General features: G+C 56.8%; 1 protein-coding gene and 1 long non-coding RNA gene across 5 annotated transcripts; one reads left to right on the forward strand and one right to left on the reverse strand.

Moving 5' to 3' along the window:
- Positions 1 to 259: 259 nt before the first annotated feature.
- Positions 260 to 27,690, forward strand: GRK6 (G protein-coupled receptor kinase 6). Of its 4 annotated transcripts, XM_059174443.1 has the most exons (17): positions 260 to 468; positions 4,127 to 4,222; positions 5,407 to 5,519; positions 5,639 to 5,716; positions 6,011 to 6,111; positions 6,409 to 6,501; positions 6,607 to 6,670; positions 6,803 to 6,943; positions 7,230 to 7,420; positions 8,149 to 8,186; positions 8,296 to 8,385; positions 9,252 to 9,460; positions 9,569 to 9,706; positions 13,263 to 13,400; positions 13,482 to 13,616; positions 13,809 to 13,810; positions 14,289 to 15,423. In XM_059174443.1, the coding sequence occupies exons 1-17, from the start codon at positions 417 to 419 to the stop codon at positions 14,395 to 14,397; spliced, it is 1,788 nt and encodes a 595-aa protein (XP_059030426.1). In that variant the 5' UTR covers positions 260 to 416; the 3' UTR covers positions 14,398 to 15,423. The 4 variants fall into 4 exon arrangements, with proteins under 4 accessions (XP_059030426.1, XP_059030424.1, XP_059030425.1 ...); XM_059174441.1 differs by lacking the exons at positions 13,809 to 13,810; positions 14,289 to 15,423 and adding an exon at positions 27,587 to 27,690 and having other exon boundaries at positions 261 to 468; XM_059174442.1 differs by having other exon boundaries at positions 261 to 468; positions 13,809 to 15,423.
- On the reverse strand, positions 15,073 to 19,883 carry LOC131831980 (uncharacterized). The gene is made up of 3 exons (XR_009353882.1): positions 19,799 to 19,883; positions 16,033 to 16,073; positions 15,073 to 15,491 (listed from the first exon to the last, which is right to left on the reverse strand). It is a non-coding gene; the product is annotated as an uncharacterized LOC131831980 (long non-coding RNA).
- Positions 27,691 to 27,737: the final 47 nt, after the last annotated feature.

Below are 27,737 nucleotides of genomic sequence, written 5' to 3' on the forward strand. Positions count from 1 at the left end.
TGGCTGTCCTACCAAGGCCCAGAAATTCGAACCTAGGGGCTGAACCCCACCGCAGACCAACCAGGAAGAGGTGACGTATGAAGTCCCGCCCCCCCTGCTCCTTTGGGCGAATCCCTGGCTTGGAAGGCGGGGGTTAATAAGGAGGCTGTCTAATGGGAAGACGGCGCGGGGAGCACCCGCCTGGTTACTGGCCGCGTAAAGTAAACAGAGGGCAGGGCTGGGCGGGCCGGCGCCGGGGTGGCCCCCAGGAGGGGGCGGAGTGTGCGCGGCGGGCGGCGGCGGCCGGGGAGGCCCGGGAGGCCGCGGCGCGGTCACTGCGAGCCGAGCCGAGCCGCGCCGATCGCCCTCCGGCCCCGGCTCCCGCGAGCGATCCCGGCCGGCGGCGCGGCCCGGCGGGCCCGGCGGCGCCGCAGCCCATGGAGCTCGAGAACATCGTAGCGAACACGGTGCTACTCAAGGCCCGGGAAGGTGAGGCGGCCGAGAAGACGGCCGGGTGCGGGGAACACGGACGCGCGGCCTCCGAGTTCGGCTGGGCGCCCCAGTCTCCAGATCTCGTAGGGCAGCGCGCTCCGCGCCCTGCAACCCGCGCAGAGGCGATCCCTTCCGGCCGGTCGTCCTCCGCACCTGCCCCGGGGTGCCGCGGCCCAGGAAGGGGCGGGGGTCAGGCCACCGCCCTCGCGGCGCGGGCGGGGGGCGGGGTGCGGTGAGGGAAAGAGAGAGGAAGGAAGAGGGATGGGTGGGACCTGGGTCCTTGGAGAGCCTCTCTGAGGCCTGTCCCAGGTGATAGGTGAGAAGATGTCCCAAGAAAGGGTAGCCTACCCCACGTGTCTCAGGCCCAGACCCTAGCGCCCAGCCTGGATCCCCACAAAGTTGGTGCAGGATAAAGGTTGGAGAATGAATGAGCGGAGCCACTACGGTACCACAGCCCACCTGGTTTGGGGGTAACTGCTGGTCGCATAGGTTGCTTTGTGCCTCAGGACACTTGGGGACAGAGGCGAATGGTTCATGATTTTTGTCCTCAGGAAGCCCACGGTTTAGTGGGCTAAATGGGCACAGAAGTAAGTGCGAGCTGTGTTTTGAAGGCAGAGAGCATGTGGGGCTGGCAGGACTTAGTGCAAGGCCTGGCAGAGGGAGCAAGTCTGGTGAGTGTGTACCGAGCTTCTCAGGACTTCTGCCCCAAATGTTAGGAGACACCTGCTCTCTGAAGGTCCTGGGGGACACAGGACCAGACCTGGTCCTCACTGCCTTCTGGTCAGTCTGGCCCTAACCTGCCATGGTCCACCTCAGTAATATAATCATGGAACACTCATTCTGTGCCCTGTCCCGTCTAGGGTGCTGGGAACCAGCAATGAACAAGACCCTTCTTTTTTGAACTCTAGGGCAGGGAGGTCATGACATGGTCATTTTCCACCCTTTGCTGGGCTTCCAGGCTGAGTCGTCTGCTTCACTTTTCTACTCCATTTTACAGGTGGGAAACAGGCTCAGACTAGGGACTAGCCCCCAAGTCATACAGTGAGACTGTGGTTGACCCAGGCCTAGGACACAGGATGTCCCCAATATAGTCTGAAGGCAGCCCAGAGGAGCCCTCAGATGGCACAGCATCTGGTACCCTCTGCCTGCCTAGTGTGTGTTGCCCCCTGGGAGGTGCTGCTTGGAAGTAGGCATGGCAGGCTGGGTCCTTAGTGCCCAAAGCCTTCCTTATCTCCTGTCCCTTATCGAGTCTCAGGGCTAGGCCTTCCTCCTAGCCTCTGGGGGCATCTGCCGATTCTGTTCTGCCTCGTCATCTAGCCAGCTAGGGAGGAGGGGTGGGGAGAGCCTGGCCAGGCCTCCCTCCCTAGGGCTGTAGCCAGTTCGGGCCTTAGGCCTGCTGGGAGCACTGCCTTGACTGGCCAGAGAGTGTGACACCTCAGGACAGGCTTCCTCAGGCCATGGGTGAGGTGTCGTGGGGTATGGCCAGACCTGGAGTGCTGCCTTCCCTGAAGAGCCCATACCCAACCTGGTTCTGCCCCTCCCACCTGCATGGTTCTAGACAAGTCTCTTCTCTCTAAACTTTAGTAACCCTTTTTGGGGAATGGTTGGGGATGGGACATGAAAACTAAAAGAAATCCGTGTTGTCACTGAGCCCTAAACCCTGGCCCATAGACTGGTTGCATTGGAATCCCTTCATCAGCTGGCTGAGAGCTTGGGGCCTGGCCTTTGCCACCTCCCCAAGGGGTCTGAGGCCCTGAGTGGTTTGGGAGCCCTGGGATGGCTGGCGTGGCATGTTTGGGGTGGGGAGGAAGCATGGGTTGTGTTCCTAGGGAGCTGGGTTTGAATTCTGCATCTGGCACCTCCAGGCTTGGTTATCTTGGACAAATTGATTCCTCATTTCAAGGCCTCCATTTTCTCATGAGGTTGTAACTAGTGTGGCAGCGTTGCTGAGGATGAAGTGGGGAGCACTGGTGGGGGGAAGAAGGGAGTAAGCCCTTTTTAGTCCTCCTTCCTTGCCCAGGCACCCAGAGGCCCAGGGAGGGGGCCAGCCTAGGCCAGGGAGGAGTCCCACTGACTCTTGGTGGCAGTTCCAGGACAGGATATTTGCATGTGACTCTTGTTGCTGCCTTGATGTGGCTGGGAGGAGGGGGAGGAGGAAGTAACTGGTGGGGGGAGGCCAGCGGATGGAGGGTTGGGTGAGGGACCTGTGGGGGTGGGGGAGGAGTTCCCCTTCTGGGGAGGCCTTGCCCAGGCTTGGGGGTGGGGGTCTGTTGCTCATTCACAGTGGAGCAATGACTGTGGGGTACGCTGTGTGCAGGCTGCTGCAGGGCTGCTAGTGGGTTTCCCAATGGGTGTCCTGCAACATTTCCTCCTCCAGGCGGCTTAGGTCACAGAATCCAGGGAGGTACCCAGCTCTGCCCCATCCCTGGAGGAGCCCTTTCCCCTGTGCCACCTGCCTTCAGTCAGGCCAGATGAAAATAAGGCTGGCTAAACCGAGGGGAAACTGAGGCCAGGCAGGGCAAAGTGGCTGCCTGAGCTTGACATGAGTTGTTGAAGCCGAGGCCCTCCTCTTGCCCCAGCCTTGCAGAGTACTAGACACAGACTGTCCCTGTCACCCTGACAACACCTCTGGAGGCAGCTTTGAATCCAAAGTACCTATGAGGGTATTGAGGTCCATAGAGGGCAAGTGATGGGCCTTAAAGTGTGAATTAGAGATTCAGACCTTTGACTGTGGAGTTCCAAGACTCGGGCCCTTCCATTTTCAACCTCCTGGCCCAGGGGCCACATCTGGCTAGCTCTCTATCAGGTTTAATTCATTTGGCTGCAGTGGGTTTTTACAAAAAATACAAACCAGTATTTCCCATAACAGTCCAGATTCCCAGATTCCCAGCTAGCCACACTGAGCCTGTATTCCTGCCTGGCAGCAACCCACGCATGCACGGTACAGTTCACCACACTCCCCACCATTCCCTATTGTCTCCCACCTGGCCCACATTTATTGTCCCATCTGGCTCTGTAGGCACCTGGGCTGCTACTCTGGTCTCAGCAGCTACAGGTAGGGAGTCAGATGGGTAAAATGAGGCAGGTATCAGAGCCACGGAAACCCTTGTGTACTGAAGTGGGCACCCTGAATGCCAGTCCTGTTGCCACCACGTTGTTCGAGTCTCTGATAGTTCTGGTACAGGGCCAGGTAATAGGGGCCTGAAGCCTTCCCAGGGACCCAGGCTGCCCTGTGCCTCTGGCATGTCTCAGGCAAGTCCTACATGTTCTAGAGTCTCTTCCTTCTGTGCCTTGACTTACCTAGTTCCCACCACTATTATGTCCTCTACTTTCTTCTCCTGGGAACCTCTTACCTGGTAGGAAGCAGCTAAGGCTTCCTGGAAGCTCCCCCTTCCACACACACCACCCCCATCCCCTACTCCCAGTGGCCTGTCCCTGCTACCCTCTTGGCTCTTCAGCTCAGGAGCCCCCCGAGCAGGAAGGCCCAGGGGACCGTGTGTGTCCCAGAGTCCAGCAAAGGCATGCTGATGCATGTGGGATGAAGACCTGAGGTCCCTCCTAGAGTGGGCTGCCAGAAGGCCTCCAGATGCCCCGCGTGGGGAGGGAAGTGGGGTGGTGGTGGGACTGGAGACCCAGCGCCCGTTTGCTCCCACAGGTGGTGGTGGGAATCGCAAAGGCAAAAGCAAGAAATGGCGACAGATGCTGCAGTTTCCCCACATCAGCCAGTGTGAAGAGCTGCGGCTCAGCCTTGGTGAGGCCTGGGTGGAGACTCGGGGGTGCTGAGGGGAGCCTCCCCTGAGACCTCAGCCTGAGGCAGGCAGGGTTGGGGGGTTCTGGGGAGCAGGAAGATTGAGGCTGCACCACCCAACCCAGTTTCAGTTCCTGGGCTTGAGATGGATGGAGAACACAGTGCAAACAGGACAGCAGAGGAGGTTGGGTGGGTGGGTGGGGGGAGTAGGGCAGGGTCAGATTTGGGACAGTCTGAGAGAAGCCGAGGAAAGGGGGTCAGGCCTAGTGTTTGAGGAACAGAGGGCACAGCAGAGGCTGGAGCCAGCCCAGAGGGGGACTGTGTGAGGATCCCCAAGCCCATGTTTAGCACAGGCCACCTCAGAGGGGTATGAGTGGCAGGTGTTGGGGAGGGGGCAGCAAAACCTGGACCAGAAGAGCCAGGACCCCTGCTTATCTTGGCTGAGGCCCCAAGTCTGCACAGCACCCAAGGTTACCTAGGCCCCTCTGACAGCCCGCACGTGGGCAAGGAGTATACCATGGCTGCTTCCACGGCCTAGGAAGGAGGCCCAGCCTCGAATTCGCCGGAAGCCACAGCTTCCTCCTGCACTTTCGCCAGGCAGGCAGCAGGTTTGGGCCTAGCCTGGGCCTGGCCGGAACCTCACAAACCACACCCAAAACCAGCACTATGACGTCTGTAGGTGGTGTGAACCAGGAGATAGCAAGTGGAGGTGAGGGCCTAGCTCTGGGGCCATACTCCAGGCTGTGTGACCTTGAGGTAATGACTTGGCTTCTCTGGGCCTCAGAGTCCCAAGCTGTGATGGAAATAAGAGTAATGTTGGCATACGTGGGTGGCGCAGTTGGTTAAGTGTCTGCCTTTGGCTCAGGTCATGATCCCAGGGTCCTGGGATGGAGTCCCACATCCGGCTCTCTGCTCAGCAGGGAGTCTGCTGCTCCCTCTGCCTGCCACTCCCCCTGCTGTGCTCGCGCTCTCTGGCAAATAAATAAATACAATCTTTAAAAAAAAAAAAAGAAACAAAGAGTAATGTCCACCTCAGTGTTGTGGTGAGGGTTCTAAAGAAGATAATGGCTTCCATACTACAGGGCTGGAAGCTGCTACTGGGGCTCAGGGCCTGGTGGTATGGACAGGAGGGCCCCACCGGCAGGCTCCAGGTCTGGGAACCCAGTAGCTCCTACCCCTGCTTGCAGAGCGTGACTACCATAGTCTGTGCGAGCGGCAGCCCATCGGGCGCCTGCTGTTCCGTGAGTTCTGCGCAACCAGGCCCGAGCTGACCCGCTGCATTGCCTTCCTGGATGGAGTGGTGAGTGCAGCCCAGGCCAGCCCCGAGGGTGGGCAGGGACCCCTAGGCCAAGTGTGTTCCATCTTCCCACACCTGTTGTTCTGCCCAGACCCCAAGCTTCCCTGCCTCCCACCCTGCAGGCTGAGTATGAAGTGACCCCCGATGAGAAGCGGAAGGCCTGTGGGCGGCGACTAGTGCAGAATTTTCTGAGCCACACGGTGAGTGAGCTGTGATGGAGGGAGGACAGCAGTGGGCAGAGCTCAGTGATGGGGAGAGGAATGACTACAGCCTGGGCAGAGAGTGCTCTGGAGCTAGACTGGGTTCACCAGGCAGACCTCGGGCAGAGAGCCCAGGAGGGTGGGCCAGGCTGGGCAGTCTGCCAAGGGCTCTGCTTCACCCTGCCTCAAGGGTAGCATGGAACTGAGTCCAGCAACTGGGCAGACTGGCGCAGCACTCACCTACAGCAGGCCAAGGGAGCCCCCTGCACTGACCGCTTTATTGCCTGTCCCTAGGGTCCTGACCTCATCCCTGAGGTCCCCCGGCAGCTGGTGACTAATTGCTCCCAGCGGCTGGAGCAGGGGCCCTGCAAAGACCTCTTCCAGGAGCTCACCCGGTAAGCCTCTCCCTGCCCACAGGCCTGGAATTGTGTCCTGAGGAGGGGGCTTTTGTGGGCCTGGAAGGCTGTGAACAGCTCAGCAGCTAGGGAGGGAGCTCAGCCTCCCACCCTGGCTTTGCACATGCTGTGTGAGCTTGGACGGGTTGCCTTCCCTCTCTGTGGTATCTTCAGCTTCTGCAGGGTGCATGCTTACCACCTCATCGGGTTAGCAATGCACATAACAGGGGTTCTGGCCCAACAAACTGAGAATCTGGGGGTTCAGAGGCTGACCCACGGGCTGGGCCCTCTCAACAGGCTGACCCATGAGTACCTGAGCATGGCTCCTTTTGCCGACTACCTCGACAGCATCTACTTCAACCGTTTCCTACAGTGGAAGTGGCTGGAAAGGTGAGTGCCTTGAAGCCTGGGCCTCAGTAGGCTAAGTTACTGGAACTCTCACAGGCCTTGGGCCCCTGCTTAGCCAGTGTTTGCTCTGAAATCCCTTGCCCACAGGCAGCCAGTGACCAAAAACACCTTCAGGCAGTACCGAGTCCTGGGCAAAGGCGGCTTTGGTGAGGTGAGTGGCCAGGCCAGAGCCCCTGATGGAGAGGGGTGGTGGGGTACAGTGGTACAGCACCCCTTCTCTGAACTCCTATAGCCCCAGAAAGGGCACAGCTGGTCCCTATTTGCCCATCTACCTTGGTTCCAGGTGTGTGCCTGCCAGGTGCGGGCAACGGGCAAGATGTACGCATGCAAGAAGCTGGAGAAGAAGCGGATCAAGAAGCGGAAAGGGGAGGCCATGGCACTGAATGAGAAGCAGATCCTGGAGAAAGTGAACAGTAGGTTTGTAGTAAGTACAGACAGGAGACCCCTCCCTTGCTCCTGGCCCTGCATTTGCCCTGCCCTCCCCACGCCCTGCTAGGTCTCCTGCCCTGCCCCATCCCCTCCAGGCACCACCTTTACCGCCTTCTGAGATGCCTGGAAAGGGCGGGTTTGGGGTGTCGACACCAGGCCTGGGGAGCAGGCTGGGTCCCAAGGACTGGCACTGAGAAGGATTTTTTTGGGTGGTCGGTGCCAGCCTTTTCGCAGGGTGGCCTCTGGCCCCAGCTTGAGGGCTCCGGTCCCCTTGACCACAGGTGAGCTTAGCCTATGCCTACGAGACCAAGGATGCGCTGTGCCTGGTGCTGACGCTGATGAACGGAGGCGACCTCAAATTCCACATCTACCACATGGGCCAGGCTGGCTTTCCTGAGGCGCGGGCTGTCTTCTACGCTGCGGAGATCTGTTGTGGCCTGGAGGACCTGCACCGGGAGCGCATCGTGTATAGGTGATGGCCCTGGGCCTGCCCGCAGGGGGGCGCTGCAGTGGGGGCATGGGTGGAGGCTGCCAAGGCGCACAGGAGCCCGTTTGAGCCCTGCCACACTTGCCAATGCCCAGTGCACTTGACCGCCTCTGGGTCTGGCTCGCTCCCATGAATGCTGGTGTTGTCACCCCTCTCTGTGTGACCCTGGGTTAGTCGGCACCCTGCTCCATATGCTCTTTACTTTTCTGGGAAGCAGAGACTATTAATTCCTGCCTTGCAGGTGGTTTTAGGGGCCAGATGAGATAACGCAGTAAAGTGCACAAAGCCCAGCGTTAGGCGCTTGTCAGTGGACAGCTCTGCCTGTCATTACGGGCAGTGATTTCATTTGAACCTCACAGTAGCCCCATGAAGGGACAGATGAGCAGCCCCATTGGACAGGAAAGGTAGAGTCAGCCACCAGAGTGGTGGGGGAGGGTGGGACTACATCATCACCGTGGAGAACAAGGCTCCGGCTGCTGTCCCCCCACGTGGGAGCTGCTCTCCCCTTGCCTGGGGAATCCCAGGAAGGGTGTCCTGACTGGACAGATCCTGAGGCTGCTCCCTCAAGTTGGGGCTGCTGCGAGGGAGGGCAGGGCCTCCTCTCAGCGCAGCAATAAATGGCTCCCGCACCTTCCTGCACATTCCATCCCAGGAGACCAGTGAGCTAGGAGGTGGTGGTGTCAACATCTGACCCTGCCCTTCTCTCCCCACAGGGACCTGAAGCCGGAGAACATCCTACTGGATGACCACGGTGGGTGGGGGGGGCCTCAGAGGTGGGGTGCTGTGGAGTAGGGCAGGGTCTGGCTCACCTGCTTCATGCCCCACTCCCCGCCCCGCCCCGCTTCTCCACCCACATTCAGGTCATATCCGAATCTCTGACCTGGGGCTGGCGGTGCACGTGCCAGAGGGCCAGACCATCAAGGGTCGTGTGGGCACTGTGGGCTACATGGGTGAGTCTCCCTCTGCCCTTCCGCCTTGCCTCTGGGGTCCCCTTGCTGTCCTGGCTGGGCCCCATCACTTCTGTTTGGGAGTCTTCTGTGTCTCGGGAGTAGACAGAGCCGATGGCCCTCTTGTATAAATTAGGCCCGAGACTCAGCCAGGGGCCCCCCCACAATGCAGATACGTGTTCATTCACCAGATACTGAGCTCCTGCTCTTGGCTGGGCTTGCCGGTGGCTACCAAGAAGAGTGAGAAGGGGCTGAATTTAGCGTCCCCATCCTGCCCTCTCCTGAACTGCCCAGGTCCTGAGAGGAAGTGCCCATCTGCAGTGCCAAGATAGGCCCCATATTCCCCTTGGAGACCATGAGACATGGCAGACAGAGCCCCAGTTGCCAGGCCCACCTCTTGTTTGTGACGTGTCCTCAGGCCACATATTGCTGCTCCCAGCCCCACTTGGCCCAACTGTAGAGCAGCCATACTGGCTCCCAGAGTGGCCTTGAGGATGCAGAGAGGCAGGAGGGGCAGAGATCCCCATGTGCCCCGCCCAGCAGGTTTAGGTATGCGGCAGGTGAGTCTCTTCTATACTAAATCCCAAGATTACAAACATAACCACACAGGCCTGATGTGGCCTACACTTGTGTTTAAATCAAAGTGTTTTTTTTAAAAACAACTGGAATGGGTTACCAACATATGATAGGCTGGACACCTTCATGTTAAAAACACAGATTTCTGACTTCTCTTGAAAAGTTGCCAAACCTGGCCTTCTGCAGGGCCACATTGACCCCTTTTGGTGGGGCAGGGGCCATCCCATGTTCTGACGTCCCTCCCAGGTGGTGCCTGCCGTCGGGCCCTCACTCCTCTTTACCCCATTGCCCAGCTCCAGAGGTGGTGAAGAACGAACGGTACACATTCAGCCCAGACTGGTGGGCGCTGGGCTGCCTCCTCTACGAGATGATTGCAGGCCAGTCCCCCTTCCAGCAGAGGAAAAAGAAAATCAAGCGAGAGGAGGTGGAGCGGTTAGTGAAGGAGGTGCCTGAGGAATACTCCGAGCGCTTTTCCCCACAGGCCCGCTCGCTCTGCTCCCAGGTATGGTGGCCATCAGGAGGCAGGCTGGCTAGGCGTGGGGACGGGGGTGGAGGGGTGGGGGGGCGCCACCTCTCTCCGGCCACCTTGACCTCCCCTGCCCCGCTGTAGCTCCTGTGCAAGGACCCCGCTGAGCGCCTGGGGTGTCGTGGAGGTGGTGCCCGTGAAGTGAAGGAACACCCCCTCTTCAAGAAGCTGAACTTCAAGCGGCTAGGAGCTGGCATGCTGGAGCCACCCTTCAAGCCTGACGTTAGTGCTTTCCACTCCTGCTGAGGGCGGGCCGCACTGTGCTGGGGCAGGCGGTGGGGGGCTCGGGGTTCAGGGCTCTCGGAGGCGCGGTCAGGACACCTTGAGTTTAAGTGTCAGGAAACCCAACTCAAATGGCCTGGCCGGCAGGACAGAATTCAATGGGCTCTCATAGGTGGAAAGCCTCCGGATTGATCTTGCTTTGGGCATGCCGGGACCTGGGGCTCCAGCAGTGTTGCCAGGGATTCCCTCTTCCTCCCCCACCCCGCCGGACTGGCCAGCATGTGGTCTTTACTCTCTGGCGGCTCTTCTAGGGTATGGCGGAGGTAGACCCAGCATTTCAGGTCCACGTCCTATCAGCTCAACCAGCCCAGGAGACACAGTGTACCTCTTGCCCAATAATTTCAAAAGAAGTCCTAAAAGGGGGTAAAAAGTCCTAAATCTAGTGCTTATGGCCACTGATTGTTCGGAAGCCCCTCAGCGGCCACACTGGATCACTTGCCCACCTGACCCACAGCCAGTGGGGGAGGTTGGGTTCCTGATGGAAAACCAACATGCCCATTGTCAGCAGGGGTCAGGGGCTGAATATCGGCGCCCACCACACCTCGTGGTGCTGATCTCACCCATTTACTGAGTATCTTGGGGGGTTAGGCATCCCATGGGCAGAGTCATTATATTCCAGGTGGCAGAAGCCCAGCTAAAGCTTGTGTCTGGCATGGAGCTCATTCGTTCATTTGGCCAGAAGGTCATAGCTTTGAGCCCGCATCAGGGTTTCGTGCAGTGTTGCCAGGACTTGATCCCTCGGCTCTGCTTCATCCTGTGAATTGTCCTCCCACTGAGTTCAGGCTTCTGTGTGTGAAGTCACAGGGAATGTTGTGAGTGGCCAGGATGAAGTTATATGCTTGCCCTCCTCCCATGTGTAAGAGGACTGGGTCCTGGCATTGACGGGTCACTGGCAGGCCAGCCTGATGGCTGTCAGCCACACAGTGACTGTTTATTCATTCAGCAAATGTCTGAGTGCCCATAAGTGCCAGAGCTTGGAGATAAAGAGGTCAGCAGGACCCAGTCCTGCCTTCCTGTTGTAGAGAGGAGCGTGCGGAAGTAAGCACTAAGAGAAAAAGAATAACAGCTAATGTCAAAAGGATAAATGTGGCTAAGAGAGAGATAAGGAATGATGGGGGTGGGAGTATTTTTAGACAGGGTGGACCTGATGGTTAAGCAGAAGCCTAAAAATGTGAAGGAGAGAGCTGGGCCGCGTTTTGGGGTGAGAGCATTCCAGGGAGAAGGAGAGGCCTCGAGGGAAAGATCAGCGTGGAGGCCAGTGTGGCAGGAGTGAGCGTGGGCTGGAAGAGGCACAGGGTTTTATTCTAAGTGTGACAGGGACTGGGGGCGGTGGGCGGGGGTTGAGCAGGCCTGTGAGGGGTTGGGGCAGGGCTAGAGAGGGTGAGTACAAGTGGGAGGCCAGCTAGGAAGAATTGTGCCTTGTTGGCCTCACCAGCATCCTGGGGTGTGGGCCTTGCTGTGAGTGATTGAACTGAGAGCAGCCTGCCTTGGGGCCGACCCCACAATCAGGTTTCCCCCTGCTTCCGGTATACATCTTCTCATCTAACCTTGAAATCATCCCACCACCCCAAGTCTTCAAAGTTAGAAAATCAGTGCTCTGGACTTTAACTTTTTAGACAGAACAGAGAAGAAGCAAGTTTGATACTGATACTATTTTAATAGCTTTGTTGAGATTTAGTGCACATACCCTATAATTCACTCGTTTAAAGCGTGTGACTGAATGGCTTTTGGCATATTCAGAGTTGTGCAACCATCACCATAATGATTTTAGAACATTCACATTACCCTTTTCCTCCCACCCAACAAAATGAGTGCCCATTTTCCTCTCCCTGTGGCCCTGGCAATCACTCGTCTACTTTCTGTCTCTGTATATTTGCCTGTACTGGACATTTCATGCAAATGGTGTTATACAATACATGGTCCTTTGTGACTGGCTTCTTTCACTTAGTGTAATGTTTTCAAGGTTCATCAGTATTATAGCCTGTACTTTGTTCCTCTTTTTTTTTTTTTTTTTTTAAGATTTATTTGAGAGAGAGAGCACATGAGTGGTGGGGAGGGAGGTGCAGAGGGAGAAGGAGAAGCAGACACCCCCTGAGCAGGAAGCCTAATGTGGGGCCCGATCCCAGCATCCTGGGATTGTGACCTGAGCTGAAGGCAGATGCTTAACTAACTGAGCCACCCAGGCCCCCCAACCCCCTGGCTTTTTAAAAAACTATTTATTTGAGAGAGCAAAGCAGGGGAATAGGCAAAGGGAGAGGGAGAAGCAGACTCCCCACCGAGCAGGGGTTCCCTACATGGGACTTGATCATGACCTGAGCTGAAAGCAGACACTTAACTGACTTAGCCACCCAGGTGCCCTACTTTCTTCCTTTTTAATTACCGAATAATACTCCTTTGTTTTAGTATGCTGCATTTTGTTTATCAGTGGATGGACATTGGAGTTGTTCCCACTTTGGGCTTATCGTGAATAATTCTTCTACTATGAACACTGGCATGCAAGTGCCGGTGGGGACATATGTTTTCATTTTTCTTGGATATATACCCAGGAGTGGAACTGCTGGCTAATATGGTAACGCTGCATTTAACCTTTTGGGGAAATGCCAGATTGTTTTCCAAAGCAGCTGTACCATTTTACATGATGATGTGTTGTTGTTTTTAAAGAATTTATTTATTTATTTGACAGACAGAGATCATTTCATTGGCAGAGAGGCAGGCAGAGGGGTGGGGGAAGCAGGCTCCCTGCCGAGCAGAGAGCCTGATGTGGGGCTCAATCCCAGGACCAGAGCCGAAGGCAGGGGCTTAACCCACTGAGCTACCCAGGCGCCCCTTTGACGATGTTGTTTTAATTGACATCCTTAATAGTAGAATTTAGAAAACAACGCAAGGATAAAAAAGACACTGGCCTTCTGGAGTGAGGTGGGCTCCCAGGAGGGGCCCTGAGGGTGTGGGGAGTTGGGAGGACTATTCTAATCCTCCTCAAGTTGGGAAGCTTGAGGGGATAGGGCAGTCCGTTGGAACATCCTGGGACAGAGGACCCGTCAGTGCCAGGCCCTGCATGGGGATGCTTAGCTCAGGCAGCTAAGATCCTGCCTGCACTCTACCCCCAGATGGCCATGTGTGGGTAGAGGGGGTACCTGTCACTGATTCCCTAAGGCACTGCAGGGCTGCTTGGCTGCAGCCAGTCAGCTCCCATTGACAGGGAGAGGCATGGCCTTTATGAAGCCTCACCAGTCAGAAGCAATGAGGGTTAATAACCCCCAGTTTGCAGAGTGGAAAAGACCTCAACGAGAAGGGACTGCCGTGCTTAGTAAGTGCATGGGACACCTAGATTCTGACTCCCAAATCCGAGAGCTGCAAGGGTTAGGGCACAGCCAGGCCAAGGCTCGGGTGACTTTCAGGGCTGAGTTGCCCGTGTGCATGTAGGTGGGCAAGCATACGCGTGTGCCTGCCTGTGAGTCTCTTGCTTCCGTCTGACCGCTGTTTTGGTCCCCACCAGCCCCAGGCCATTTACTGCAAAGATGTTCTGGACATCGAACAGTTTTCCACAGTGAAGGGTGTGGAGCTGGAGCCCACTGACCAGGACTTCTATCAGAAGTTTGCCACGGGCAGTGTGCCCATCCCCTGGCAGAATGAGGTAAGGAGCTGCCTAGCTGGTGGGCTGGGCTCCAGAGCAGAAGCCTGGAGCCGGCTCTCACCGCTGCCTGTGCTTGGGCAGATGGTGGAGACTGAGTGCTTCCAGGAGCTGAATGTCTTTGGGCTCGATGGCTCGGTTCCCCCAGACCTGGACTGGAAGGGTCAGCCCCCTGCGCCCCCCAAGAAGGGACTGCTGCAGAGACTCTTCAGCCGTCAGGTAAGCCCCAGTGGCATCCCGGCCCTGCCCCTCGCCTAGCTCCAGGGGACGGTGGGCGGGAGGCAGAGCTGGTGTCCGCACGTGCTGGGAGTGGGCCTCTTCCAACCACGCCACGTGTGCCCAGGGTCTCTGGCCTCGTTCCCGCCTGTCCCCTACCCCTGGCTGGGCTCACGGCCTCTTTTCTCTTTCCAGAGGTGAGCAGTGTGGGCTCCCCGTGGGTTGGCCTTGCTGCCGGGCCTCGGGGAGCCACGGGCAGCCCTTCCATGGCAGAGGCAAGATGTGGGCGAAAGAAGTCTGGTGCCCGCTTCCCCCCCTTACCCCAACTACTTCGTTCCCTGCACCCTGGCTCCTTCAAGCTGCTGGCCTTGCTTAGCCATCTGTCTCCCCATGCTCTGCCTCCAACATCTCTGGGGGAGAGGGTGTGGACAGGGCCTTGCTCTGGCAGAGCCCGAGATCTGCCCGGACCCTCTTACTTCAGTCTGCTGTCAGTATCCTCTGCACTGATGTCCACACATGTCTGGCCTGAGCTGCTGCTCCAGGCCCCTCGCAGGGAGCCCCCAGCCCAGAGCATGGCTCCAAGCGGCTCCTGGCAGGGCCGGCCTGGGTAGTAGCACTGGTGGCTAATGGCACTCGCTCTGCCTCTCTCCCTCCGTGTCTTCCCCATCCCTCCAGGATTGCTGTGGGAACTGCAGCGACAGTGAGGAAGAGCTCCCTACCCGCCTCGAGCTCCCCACCCGCCTCTAGCCCCCAGCCTGAGGCCCCCACCGGTGGTTGGCGGTAGCAGCTACTCCGAGCGCTGTTTACAGTTTTGCACAGTGGTCTTCCCCATTGCCCACGCAAGTTGTGGCCTGGGGAACACAGCCGGAGCTGTCCCCAGTGTCCTTTGCCCCTCAGCCCCTGGTCTGGCTGGGTTCGGGCAAGGCCTGGGCTGTCCCTGGGACAAAGGTGCGTCCCTTCAGCTCTTGTCTGTGGAGCTTGGGGCTTTCTGTATTTATGTATTTGTACGAATGTATATAGCAACCAGAGCGTTCTTAAGACCCACCCTGGAGCTGGCAGAGGGGCCACTGCCAAACTCAAGGCTCCTTGGGCCCAGCTTGGACAGGCCGAGACTGGGCCAAACAAGGCCCTTAAGCCCCCAGCACTGTGCTCGCCACCGCCGACCTCCGAGTGAGACTCATGACTGCCTCTGCCGCCCTGGGCTCAGGCCACCACCTCTGGGATCCATTGTTGTCCCTTCTCAGCACATGTCAAAGCTGGATCTGGGGCCTCTGTATCCCCTAGGCCTGTGCCAAAGTGTGACCAGAGATTGGGCTGACCCTGGGACCCATCAGTCCACTGCCCAGGCTGCCCCAGATGGGTCTGCCTCTGCCTTCCAGCTCCCAGGGTGCCTCGTCCCTCATGCTGGGCCCTGTACTAAAGACACCTCTTGCAGAAGCACCCCAGCCCAGGCCGTGGGAAGGGGGGAGGAGGTTGTCCCTGCCCAACTCTCAAACATTCCAGACTCCCCTCTTAAAAAAAGACACATGTGCCCAGCAATAATCCATCCCTCCCTGTGTGTGCCTGTGGGGTGTGTATGTGAGTGTGTGCGTGTATGTGAAGGGGGTTGGCCAAGGTGTGTGTGTGCCTGCACCCCAGGCCCCGGTTCTGGTCCTTTCCAGATGGTAATGGCCATCCTGGTCCCAGTGTTAGGGTAGCATGGGATTATAAGGCCCTGGTTTTTCCGTATTTAAAGCCAATTTTTATTACTCATTTTGTCCAATGTAAGCTGCCACGTGTCTCTGAGTGAATACAGTCGAGCACAAACCTGGCCAGCCGCCCTGCCTGCCTCTTTCTTGCTCCTGGTGTTCCAGGGGTCTTCCTGCTTCCCTCGCCCTGCTGGAAGTGGGAAGGGATCGGAGGTGGGCCTGGGGGGGCTACCCTTCCAACATGCCCTGGACCCCCGCCCCTAAAGCTGATCTAAGACTAGCCTCTCCAGGCAGCCAGGCCTCAGTGGCCTTTGGGCTCACCAGTGAGTTTCTCAGCTTCCTAAATGGAAGGAGGGAAGAAGGGAAGAAGCCTTGGGTCCCCACTAGGGTGAGAGTTGGGCTCTACCTGGACTGGGGAGGCCATGGGAGCCATGGCCAGGGTGGTCTGGTGACCAGCTGTGGGCTTGGAGTAGCCTGGGGAGAAAGGTGGAAGCTGCTGTTAGAAACACCCGCCATTGCTGTCCTACCCGGACACCTGTTGTATGTGCAGCCCAGGGCCAGTGAACTAGAGCCATCCTTCAGCCCTGGAAGCAGGAAATGTGGCGGGCAGAGGTGAGACAGTAGCGATGCTGGGAGTTAGGCTGTGGCAAGTGTAGGTGGGGACCAGCCATGAGGGCATTAGGCAGGGTTCTCTGAAAAGTTGAGCCAGGTCTTAAAGGAGACTTACTCACCTGGGGACAGAGGAGTTGGGGAACATTCCATAGCATTCCACCTATGCAGGGAAGGAGAGGACAGACTTGACAAGTCTGCCCCAGACTTCATAGATCTGTTGCCATATTATAGTCTCCCAGTGCTCCCAGCCCTCTAAGGATGCTTTGTAACCACAGTAACAAGTTTGTTCCTTGCCTATGGGCTGGGACCAGTGCCACAGGTTCACATGCAATCAGAAAGTTCTGGGTTCAAGTCAGCCAGGCCATTTTTCAAGCTGGCTTTGCATAGGCCCTTCCCTTGTCTAGAAAAATGGGTGTGATACCCATCCCCTCTCAGGGCAGCTGTGAAATGAGAATTTGTGAAAGCAGCCTGTCACCTTTTGCTCCTGGGTCACTGACAGGACTGTTGCCAATTAGGGGAGTGGGTGCTGGATGCCAGGCTGACAGCCATCTCAAGGGCATCCAGAAGGTTTTAAGCACTGACTTAGTGGAAGGGGCCTCTCTGGTGGTGGTCCACTTCTTGATGGTCTGTGGAGCATGTGCTGCTGCTTCTGTTAACTTGAGGGAAACTGGAGAGGGCCATGCCCAATGTCTTCCAGCTGGTCAGCCATTGTTGCACAGTGGCAAGGAAGCCAGCCGAAGATGAAGTTGGATCCTACTCATGATGTGTGAAGTTGGGGCCTGAGGTGCATTTGCCCGTCTATTTTGGTGGGAGGGCAGTTAGGTTATCAGTTGGCTGAAGCCCAGCCCTGAGCAGGTGTATAAGGGCGAGTGGGTACCAGTTGGACCAGTAGGTCCCTGCACTATGCAGATGGGTCAAGACCTCCCTCCAAGCTCCCCCCTTGGGCTAGAGAGGCATCCAGGGAACTTGTTGGCTACAGTTCAACTCACCTTAAAGCTCTTGGCACAGTGAGCCCAGCTCTTTGGTGGGAGCTGGGGACCCAGATGGAGACAAGGGCCCCACCAGTTTGGAGCTCAGCCTGATAGGGAGACGGAAATGGGAACAGTTTAAGATCCAGAGTGATCGGCACTGTGGCAGAGATGGTTCTAGAGCTGGCAGGGGTTGGGGGTCAACGCCAAGCAGGGAGGCCTCTTGGAACAAAAGTCTCAGAATTGGTGCCCTCCAGGACACAGAACCAGATGTACCTGGTTGGAGGAGCCATATGGATGGTCTAGGACCACCAGTGGCTTAGGATGGCTTGAGGTAGAGTGGGTGGTTATGGGTGGGTAAAGGAAGCAACTGGAGCCAAAGTCCGTGAGTGCCATGCAGGGCTCTGAAAGCCATGTTGAGGATGTGGGGCCTCATCTAGAAGACAGGGGCAGCCCTAGAGGATTTCAGCTGGTTGTGTTGGGAAGTCTGCCTAGGATGTACAAAAAGTACCCCATATTTACTTTGGGAAACCTCCTGTCTTAGTCTGTGTGGTTTCAATGGGGCTGGGTTTGCACCCCCTGCATACATAGACTGTGTGAGCCAGGTGAGGATGTTAGAGATCTTTGGTTGCAAGTGACAGAATGGTCCTCCAACTAACAGAGTGTTAAAAGGATATGGGGGAACATGAAGAACCAGGACTGGGGCACCCTAGGGTCTTAGTTACAGACCCCATTCTCATCAGGATATGATCCCCAGAAGCAAGATGCAACAGCCATGTCTATGTCTGCATTGTTGAGCTGGACTGCAAACCCAAGGAGTCCAAAAGGCCCAGCAGGAAATCTCACTGTGCACTCAGGGAGAAGTACCCTTGGGTTCAAAGGCCCAGCCTGATGACACCCATGGCATGCAGTCAGTCCCCCTGATGAAATAGGGTGCTTATACCCAACGAAAAGGAAATGGGTACTGGGTGGCTGAACATATATCCCCTCGCCTAGGCATGACCAATTGGATTCGTTCACCAATGGACACTAAGCCAAAAAGAGTCTTTTGGAGGGCTTGCTAGAACTATTGGGAAATAATTGGGGTTCTGGGGTTGGGTGGCAGGATATACACCAAGAGCCGTGGGGTCATTCTTGCCACCACCTGGGAATTTTCAAGAATGATGCAAACAGAAGAATGCAGAATGGAGAGAACAGTCACATGTCTGATACCATGGTGGGACACCTGGAACCAATTGTAATCACAGCTAAAATTTGCATCTGGACTTTTTCAGTTAGATGAGTTAGATGAGTCGAACACCTCTGGGCTCAAACCTATTTGTTTTGCCGTTATGTCACTTGGAAATCAAAGTGTCCTAGCTGATACGATGGTGGAGGGAGTTTTTGGAAGATCACCGTAAGTGTGACAGAGAAGTTGGACCGGAAACAACCCAATTAAGAGAGACTGATGAACCTCCAGGTTTAGACTCCCCGCTAAACAGTGGGGCCCTTACTAGGCTTCACTGCTATTCCTTGGGGATGAGTAGGGTCCATGAAGACCAGGGCTGTGTTCTTCCTGTGCCACTTTTTAGTAGACGTGTGGTGATGTATGTTCACCGGGGACACACTGGGAGGGGCTGTGAGTTTGGAGGGGACCGTGTATTGGTAAGCTGGAACGACACTGGGGGGCCTGCCTGCTCCAACCCTTGCCCAGCGCATGTGTGCAGTGCCTCTCCGGATGTGGCTGGGGCGTGGACGTGTGTGTGTGTGCGTGTGTGAGGGTCCTTAACCTCGGCTGTTTGGCTTGAGCATCCTGTGTGCTCAGCCAACTGTGTACACCCCGTCTGCCTGCGTGCGCCCCGTTCTGGACAGCCTGTTGCCAGGAGCTGTGCGGCGTGGCGCGTGCTTTCCCTGTGCAGGGGGAGCCCGGCGCCCCGCGTGCGAGTCTCCACGCGGCAGGTGGGTGCCAGGTCCTCCGCCTCCGGCTCCCAGGACAGCCTTCTCGGCGGCGAGTGGCTGGGGGTGGGGGCCCTCTGTCGGCTGCCGCGCGCGCGCGCACGCCGGGCTGGTACGCGCCGTGTACGCGCCCGTGCGCGCGCCCCACGGCTCCAGCCCAGCGCTCGCAGCCGCCTTCGTGCCACAGCCAGCTCCCCGGTGCCGCCGCCGCCTCCCCCACGGCCGGGGGCTCTGTCCGCGGGGCCCGCGCCACTTGCCCCGAGCCAGGAGGACAAGCTCGAGGAGGATGCCTGGGCCCGTGAGTACCGCGGCGGCGGCAGGCCGGGCGGGCCCGGAGTGCGGGAGGAAGATGATCCCGGGCTGAGCCCCTCCCCGCGGGCAGCTCCGCGCTCTGGCCCTGGGTCGCCGCCCCGGACCCCCGCCCTGGCCAGCCCCTCCCCCAGCCCACTCCGGAGGTAGGGAGGGAGGGAGGGAGAGAGAGGGAGGGCGCCAGTGAGCGAGGAGCCAAAGCCGGGCGCGAGCCGCCACCGGTTCGCTTGGAAACGGTTGCCACAGCAACGGGGTTGCGCTCCCCGGCAACGCGGCTGCGGGGCGGCGACGCCCCCTCCCACCCCTCCCCCACCCCAAACGGGTCCGCAGCCTAGGGGCGCAGGGGAAGAGGGGGTGCGGGGACTACCCTGGAGCGGTGGGGGTAACTTCGCCAGTCTGGGTGTGCCTGCCTCCACGGTTCGTGGAAGATGGGGGTGGGGGGTGAGCGGCCCCGTGGGCACGAGCTGGCTCCCACGTGGCTGCAGTCGTCGCAGCAGGGCTCCTGGGGTGGCTGCAAACGTGGGGGCGGCCCAGCCCCTGGGCCTGCCTCGGGAGGAGGAGGCTTGGAGGCTGGGTCCGGCGTCTGCGCTCCAGCACCCCCACCACCTCTACCACCTCTGGCCTGCGAAATAGCCAGACCTGAGTTGGGTGCCACAGAGGCGATGTTCCTTACCCGGGGAGAAGAAAGAAGCTCACATCCTCCTCCTCATGGCCAGGGCATATGTCAGACCGCGGCTAAGGCCGATTGTGGGTTTCTGCTCTGTGTTCCAAGCCACCATTCTCCTGGGAGTGGTGGGAGCAGAGTGGGCAGGAGCAGAGGAAAGGACATTGCTGACCCAGGGAAGATGAAGCTCAGGCCAATGGGAGCGCCCCGGCCCATTGTCTGGATCACAAGTGTCTCTTTCTTGTCTGAGCACAAAGCCCAGACTGTACTGGGTGGCATGCAGGTTGGCTGGCAGGCAGGCCAGTGCCACATGGAGATGCTCTGTCCTCCAGGGGAGCTCCTCTGGGAGGAGAATGGCCGCTGAGTCAGAGGAAATGACCTCTGGCTCCTCTCCCAACCTCCCCCAGCCGGCAGTGGCAGAGTGCTGGGGAGAGAAATGGTCCTCCTGCCAGCTTTCCCAGACCTGACTCAGCAGACGCACGCCTCCAATTGTAGACCTTGCACTCAACATCCCAGTGACCACAACCATCCTTGGGTTTCCTCTCCCATCCAGGAAAGTGTCTTGGGCACCAGAGATGACCATCATTCCAGGCATTTAAGGCCTTGGCATAAGATGCCCTTAGATGGGTGGTGCCCTGAGTCAGTCCTGAGTCTCCCTCCAGCAGGCAGGAATGCTTTGGGGATTATTCACTGGCTCCTTTCATTCTGTCCCCTGTCTGTGTGAGACTTGTGTTGAGTGTTCTGCATCCATTATCCCTTAATCCTTTCAACGGTTGTACAAGGTAAGTTTATTATCCCCATTTTAGAGATGTAGACTCTCGAGGCTCGGAGAGGTAGAGTGATTTGCCCAAGGTCACACAATCAGTAAGTCGTGGAGCTAAGTTTTCAGAGAAGGTTTTCTGCTGGCACAGCTGCTCTCTGCCTGCCACACACCATCTCTTGTGACCTAGGCAGAAAAGGACTGAAGGGCCTTCTAGAGGAACAGCCTTAACTTTCTTTCATATTCTTCCAGTGAGGAAATTACCATGTCTTTCCAGCCTTAGCACATCTTTCCTTCTTCCAGCAGAATCAGCTAGATTTTTGCTCACCCAGATGCTCTATGGGACTGTGATGCTGCTGGGCTGGCTCCCTTCCTCCATTTTCTCTCTGGGTGAACCTGAGCAGGGAGGGCTACTTCAGTTACCTGGGAAACCCCCAAGGCCCTAGTTCTTGGTTTTGGGGCTCTGTGGCCTAATCAGCTTGCAACCTTGGCTGTGGTCAAATTCAGCAATGATGGGTCTGTGTAGTGCTAGCTGCTGTGGGTGCTCACTCTAGTTCAGGGACTGGAAACCCAAATGCATCTAGGGCCCAGGAAGCAATGGAACCAGGTGGGCCAGGGAGCTACTCAGCTACAGTCTATGTCACTCTGTGAGAATGTGGACTTGGAATGACCAGATAATTTTCAAGATGAACCAAAAATCCAGACTTTTATGTAAAATCTCCTGGGTTTTAAATTTGGCAACTGATCAGAATATTGATTGTGGACCCAAAAAACATGCCCATGATAAGTGTCCAGCCTGAGAGTCACCAGGTGGTGACCTCTGGTCTGTGGAAAGGCAATGGCAGTTTTTACTGGGCCCCTCCCAGGCATGTGTAGATTAGCACCATGGGCTGGTTTCCATATTTGAGCCTCTTGAGGCTGCAAAGTGCTGGCATTTGGTTTGTCACGTGCAGCTGTGTACACCAGTCTTAAAGGATTTTCACTTCCTTCAGCAGTTTTGCTCCTCCCTTGGCAATACTAGGCTGATCGCATCATCCCTGTCTTATAGGCAAAGAAACTTCAGCCCAGGAGTGGGATGGGGCCACACAGCCTGATCAAGGCAGAAGCAGGATTTGAGCCCTAGGCTGTCCCTTCAGTGCCCTGCATGTTACATATGCTGCCTCTCAGAAGAGGGCGTCCTCATCTCCCCCAGCCCCTGAGGTGTGGCTAACTCCCTTGGAAGGACTGATGTGGGTATAGTAGACAGTGAGCCACATAGGGCCTCTCTGCCTACAAGCTCTCTGTGATCCCAGTCTCTGTTGTCCTGTTTGCAGTTTCCAACCTCTGGGTTCCAGGCCCAGTGCCAGGGTGGGGTCACAGAGGTGTTACCTATAGGCAAGGGTGCCAAGCCAGTACCTTGGCCGAGCTGGAATGAGGCTCTGGTCAGCTCTATGCCTGGCTGACTGTGGCAGCAGTCCTCTCTCTCTGGCCTCAGTTCACGTGTCGTGGTGTGGGAGGAGTGTAAAATTGTCACCAGGCCCTGCCTGAAATACCCTTCCTGCCCGGACAGGGGGCTTTGCAGTCACCTGGGTGTCACAACCACCTGCCTGTGTGGGCCTGAACTGGCCCCACTTCCTTTTCTGGAGAATTGGGATGGCAGCAGCCACCTCCTGGGTGTCCCTGAGATCACGAATGTGAAGAGGCCAGCAGTGGGCCTGGCGTGTGCTGGGCATGCAGGACAGGTTAGCAGTAACTTTTCCCATCCCATCCTCACTCTGTGCCCCACATTTGCCCTCCCTCTGCTGTCCCCTAGTCTGAGTCCCTGTCCCTTCACTTGACCAGCAGCTCTGGCCATATATCTGGGGAACATTATGACCCAGAGCCCTGCTGTCTGGGATTCCCTCCATCCACTCCAGAGCCCCTGACATAGGCTTCCAATTTCTTCTTGTTCACATGGATACAGGGATCCTCATCTCATTTGTAAACTGGCTTGCGAGGGCCAAGGGCTGGATGATGGCATCTCTCTCTCAGTGACTTTCTGGTAAACAGCTGACCTTTCCCAGGAGTGAGTGGGTTGCAGACCCAGGTCCTGAGGTGCTCCCTGTCCTACGGCTAAAAGACCAAACAGGGAACTGGGCACTGGGCATCATCTAGTCACCCCAGCAAGTGGTATTGGAGCGGCTACATGCCAGATGACAAGACAGACGCCACCTCTGGAGTTGCACACAGGCAGCTAGAGCACACTGCCCTATCCCTGGGCTTCTCATCTGACCCGGGGAGTGAGGTGGCCTGGAGCTGACTTGTCCAGCAAAGTTACAGTGGGGCCATGAAGGTGAGAAGTGTGGGGGCAAGAGCTTTGAGGCTGTGTCTCAGGCCCCTCGGGGGGGTAGAAAGCAGGACTCTGAGCAGCTAGGATGGGAATATGGGCTGGTTGCAGAGGGAAGGGCACTGAGAGGTGAGGCTGCAGATGCCTTGGCAGGAACTCCTCCCAGAAGCCATGATCTAGGTCAGTTCTTTTTTTTTTTTTTTTTTTTTTTTTTTATTTATTTATTTGACAGAGAGAAATCACAAGTAGTCGGAGAGGCAGGCAGAGAGAGAGAGGGAAGCAGGCTCCCTGCTGAGCAGAGAGCCCGATGCGGGACTCGATCCCAGGACCCTGAGATCATGACCTGAGCCGAAGGCAGCGGCTTAACCCACTGAGCCACCCAGGCGCCCCTAGGTCAGTTCTTAAAGTGTGCTCTCTGGACCACAACATTAGTATCTGCTGGGAATTTGTTAGAAATGCAAACTCTCAGGTCCAACCCTGACCTACTGAACCAAACACTGGGAGCAGAGCCCAGCACTCTGTTTTAACGAGCCCTCCCTATGGCTCTCGTGCCCATTCAAGGTTGAGAGGCACCCACCTCAACTGTCTTAAAGAGCTGGGCTGCCTCCTGAAGTGGTGGGGAGTTGCCAGAGGGCTCAGGCAGGAGAGGGCCTGGGGGAAATGGGCGACATGGAAAGTGGGTAGGCTGGGCAGGGACACAGCATGGAAGTAGAGAGAGCAGTGGCAAGCATGGCAACAGGGCCCAGGTGAGAGATGATGGTGGCTTGGCCAAGGCAGTGGCTGGGGGACCAAAGGAAGTAGACAGACAAAGGCACAGTGCACTGAGTGTAAAAGGAACAGGATTTACTTTTTTTTTTTTTTTTTAAGATTTTTTATTTTAGAGAGAGAGGGAACATGACCAGGGGAAGGGGTAGAGGGAAAGAGGGACTCTCAAGCAGACTCTGCACTGAGCGCAGAGTCTGATGCAGGGCTCAGTCTCAGACCCTGAGATATGACGTGACCCAAAATTGACAGTTAGATGCCTAACTGACTGAGCTGCCCAGGTGCTCTGCAAAAGACCAGGATTTAGTGGATGGAGTGGATGGTGGGCTGTTTACTGAGATAAAGGATTTAACAGATCTTTGGGGTCTAAGACTGGAGTGGTGGGGTTCTTCATGCAGAGGAACAAGGTGGTAGGTGCCCCCAGCAATGTGTCAGGCCCCAGAATAAGAAATCTCTGTGACCTTGGGTACCACTGAGTCCCTGGGAGCCAAGTGCTCTCATCTGTCAAATGGAATGCTAACTAGTTTGAGGATGCCTGAGAATGATTTGTGATGTCCGGCCTTCAGGCAGAGTGCCATAAGGACATACACATCTCTGCATCCCCAGCTCAGAAGCCACCATCATTCACATTCATGTTGTTGGGCATCTCCAAATTCTTGGCATGAACTAGGCCAATTTTCACCATGGTCACTGACAAGGAGACTAGCAACACAGGGCTTAAGACAATCATCCTCTAGTATCTCATTTTTGTCCTCCTGCTATACTCCCAGTGAGTGTGTGGCCTAAGAAAACCATACAGAGGGGCGCCTGGGTGGCTCAGTCATTAAACGTCTGCCTTGGGCTTAGGTCATGATCCCAGGGTCCTGTGATGGAGCCCTGTGTTGGGCTCCCAGCTCAGCGGGAAGCCTGCTTCTCCCTCTTGCTCTGCCCCTGCTTGTGCTCCCTCTCTTGCTGTCTCTCTCTCTCTATCAAATAAATAAAATCTTTTAAAAAAGGAAAAAGAAAACATACAAAGCAGTACGCTCACAAATTCTACAAATAAATCAAGATGGAATCCTAAAAAATATTCAAATAACCTGCAAGGTAAGGAAAGAGAATGAAGAGACCAATCATAACATGGCAGGCTTAAGGATGAGTCCATCAGAAGGCACCACCCCTAGCACACAGTTGGAGCTGGACAAGTGCAGCATTGGCTCTGGACAGTCTGGAGGGGATGGGGAAGTTGTGGCTGTGAGTAAGAGGCTTCAGGTGGGGTCTGCGCAGAAGGGCTCCCTAGACAGGCAGGAGCATGCCCAGAAGCATGGAGGAAGCTTAGAGAAGCCTGGCCTGTCAGGAGGAGCCTCTGGAAAGGTCCAAATGACTCTCTTGATGTTTATGTATTGAGCATAAACTGTGGATTAGATGAGATGTACTGAGCAACTCCTGTGGGCTAGACAAAGGCAGGTGGGAGGCCTCAGGCAGGATTCATGCCCTCTGGGCCTGCCAGAGCACCATAGAGTGAAGTAGCCCAGGAGAGAGTGTTTAGCATCAAACCCCTAACCACTCAAATTGGGTGTTGGTACCAGTGTGACATCAGAGAGTCTTCCTTTCTCCGACCTGCAGTGGCCTAATCTGTAAAATATAGCAGTGGGTCCTGCCTCCTGGCTGATGAGCCACACTGGCACTTAGGGGGTTCTGGATGGGCCTGCAGCCATACACCCTAATGCTCTCACTACCTCAGGGTGGTCTGCCCTTTGTTCCCTGTTAACTTTGGAGCTGCCACCCTGTTTCTCCACCCTAAAGCCTTTTCCTACTCTTGAGCTGAGGGCTGGTGGCCAGAAGCACCAGGGTCTTGCTGGGAAGGAACAGGAAGGTGCGTTTTGCCTACAAGTTAGCCGGCTGGCCTAGTGTCTCCGTGGCTGCCAAATCTTCACATACCAAGTGCTCACATGCATTGGGCTCTTCATCTACACCCCAGTGGCCACATAAGGGAAGGTATCTTGACAGACTCTGGACTCAGACTCAGGCTAAATCCTAGCTCCTCCCCTTATTAGCTGTGGGACCTGGGCCAGGTTGTTTCTCTATAAGAGCCTATCTCCTCATCTGTCAAATGGGCCCCTGCTGAGCAGGTGGCATTACATATCACATGAGATTCTGAATGGAAAGTGTCTAGAACAAGGCCTGACATGCAGTAGACAGTTCTTGGCAGGTATTTCTATTTCTAATTCAGCTGAACTCCATCACCTCCAGCTCCTTAAGTACCTTTTCTGACCTGGAGCTGTTCCTGTTGTGCAGGCCAAGGGGCCCTCTAGTCATTGCCAGCTTCCTCAGAGCATTCCTGAAAATTCCTGTGGGCTCAGGAAAAGGAGAACAACAGATTTAATTAACTCCCAGTGACTGGCAGCATCGTGTTTTCATCCGGGCTGCGTCGCCATGGCAGCTTCATGGCAGAGTTGTGGAGGGGGCGGGTGGAGCTATTGTTCTTGTCATTGTCTGTTCTGGAACACAGGCCCAGGAGAAATGGACTGGCACGGGGACCAAGTGGCACATGGCACAAGGCAGCCACAGAATCAGACAGGAGCCATCTGGGGAGAAGTGTGGGGTGGCCCCTGGCCTGGCTCCCCCCACAGCCTGTTACCAGAACAGTCTGAGCTAGCTTGATGTGGAGATCCCTGCTTAGGGCTCAGGCCCACCATGGCCCCCAAAGCTAAATGTGTGTGTGTGTGTGTGTGTGTGTGTGTGTGTGTGTTGGACATGCTGACGAAGGGAGGGGGGTCCATGGGGCTCTTGGAAGAGGCCCATAGAGTAGCTCAAGCAGCAGTACTCTTCCACCCCTGGTTAGGGTTTTGTGGCCAGGCTCGGATTCAAATTAAGGCACTGCCATCTGCCATTTACACACTTAATTGCTTCCCCCCTCCCTCATATGTAAAATATGAATAACTATAGTTACCCCAAAGGGTTGTATGTGAAAGCCCTGGATAGTTAGAAGGCATTCAAGAAGGGCACACTTCTGTTCTGCAGGGGTGGTGAACAGTCGCCTGCCACCCGTCACTCCGCAGTCAGGGTTCCCTCCTACGTACCTCTTAGGATGCAAGGTTCCCCTCTAAACCCTGGCTGTGGAGAGGAGGAGGCAGAACTAGACGTGCCCATCTGGAGTGATGAGAGACCAGGTGATACAGTAAGCAAATGAACTACTTTTCCTACCCTCTGCAGAAACGGAAAGGGATTGAGGGGAAGCGATACGAAGCACAGGAGATAGGAGGGTAGGTCCAAGTGGGGCTGCGAATTGGTAGGAGGGTGGGGAGCTGGGAGCTGGGATGTGACAGGCGGAGGCGCCTAGAGGAAAGGAAAAGAAGGAACGGCCCACGCCTGGCGGTGCAGACGAAAGCAGGCCTGTGACACGCAGTAATATCAGGAACGACCCCGCGTGAGCCCCCTTTACGAGAGCGGCGACAGCCAGGGGCCCGCAGTGCGAGCCTGGATGTTCCATGCTCTGGGTGGCCAAGGGTAGGAGTGGGTACAAGGCCTAGAGTGCCAGGGGCTGCAAGGCGTATGCACTGGGCTGAAGCTGGGCGTCAGTGGCAGACTGTGGGGCTGTAGGAGGTGGGCCGCCCGCCAAGACGCCCCCTCTGCGCCCTGGGGGTCTATCCACGGGCCTCTGAAACCCTTTCCGAACTGTGGTACCCTCTGGAATGGCGAACCTCGCGCGCCCACTGAGGCTGAGTCTGGCTTTCGCACGCCCTCTGCTGGTGCGCCTGGAGTCCCCTAGAGCGGCAGCGGCAGCAGTGGCCGAGTCTCAGATCCAGGAAAACCCTACCGGGGAAACCTCGATGTGTTACGTCATCCTCCTCGATGACGTCAGCGGCCCCCCGGGGAGTGCGGGGGTTCCCACAGAGGAGGCTTCCCCGGAACTGCGCAGGGCACGGGAGCGGGCAGGGAAGTCGTACGGGACTGCAGCGCGCTTTTACCGCGCCCTGTGTCTGTCCTACAGGTCCCGCGCGGCCCTGAGTGAGGCCCGCCCGCGCGCCCACCGGCGCCATGGGAAGGAGCGGGCGCCAGTGCTACTGTCCCCCGCCGGCGCGCGCACGACTTGAGTCCCGCCGCGGGCAGCCCCCGGCCGCAGGTCCCCGAGTGACGCTGGC

This window comes from Mustela lutreola, chromosome 5 (assembly GCF_030435805.1).
Source record: "Mustela lutreola isolate mMusLut2 chromosome 5, mMusLut2.pri, whole genome shotgun sequence".
Classification (NCBI taxonomy): domain Eukaryota; kingdom Metazoa; phylum Chordata; class Mammalia; order Carnivora; family Mustelidae; genus Mustela; species Mustela lutreola.

Bases quoted from the DNA above. Each gene is read 5' to 3' on its own strand.
- GRK6 (XM_059174443.1), top strand. From the start codon at position 417: ATGGAGCTCGAGAACATCGTAGCGAACACGGTGCTACTCAAGGCCCGG. The intron at 5,520-5,638 runs GTGAGTGCAGCC...CCCACCCTGCAG, and splicing joins TTGCCTTCCTGGATGGAGTG to GCTGAGTATGAAGTGACCCC. The intron at 9,707-13,262 runs GTTAGTGCTTTC...GGTCCCCACCAG, and splicing joins AGCCACCCTTCAAGCCTGAC to CCCCAGGCCATTTACTGCAA.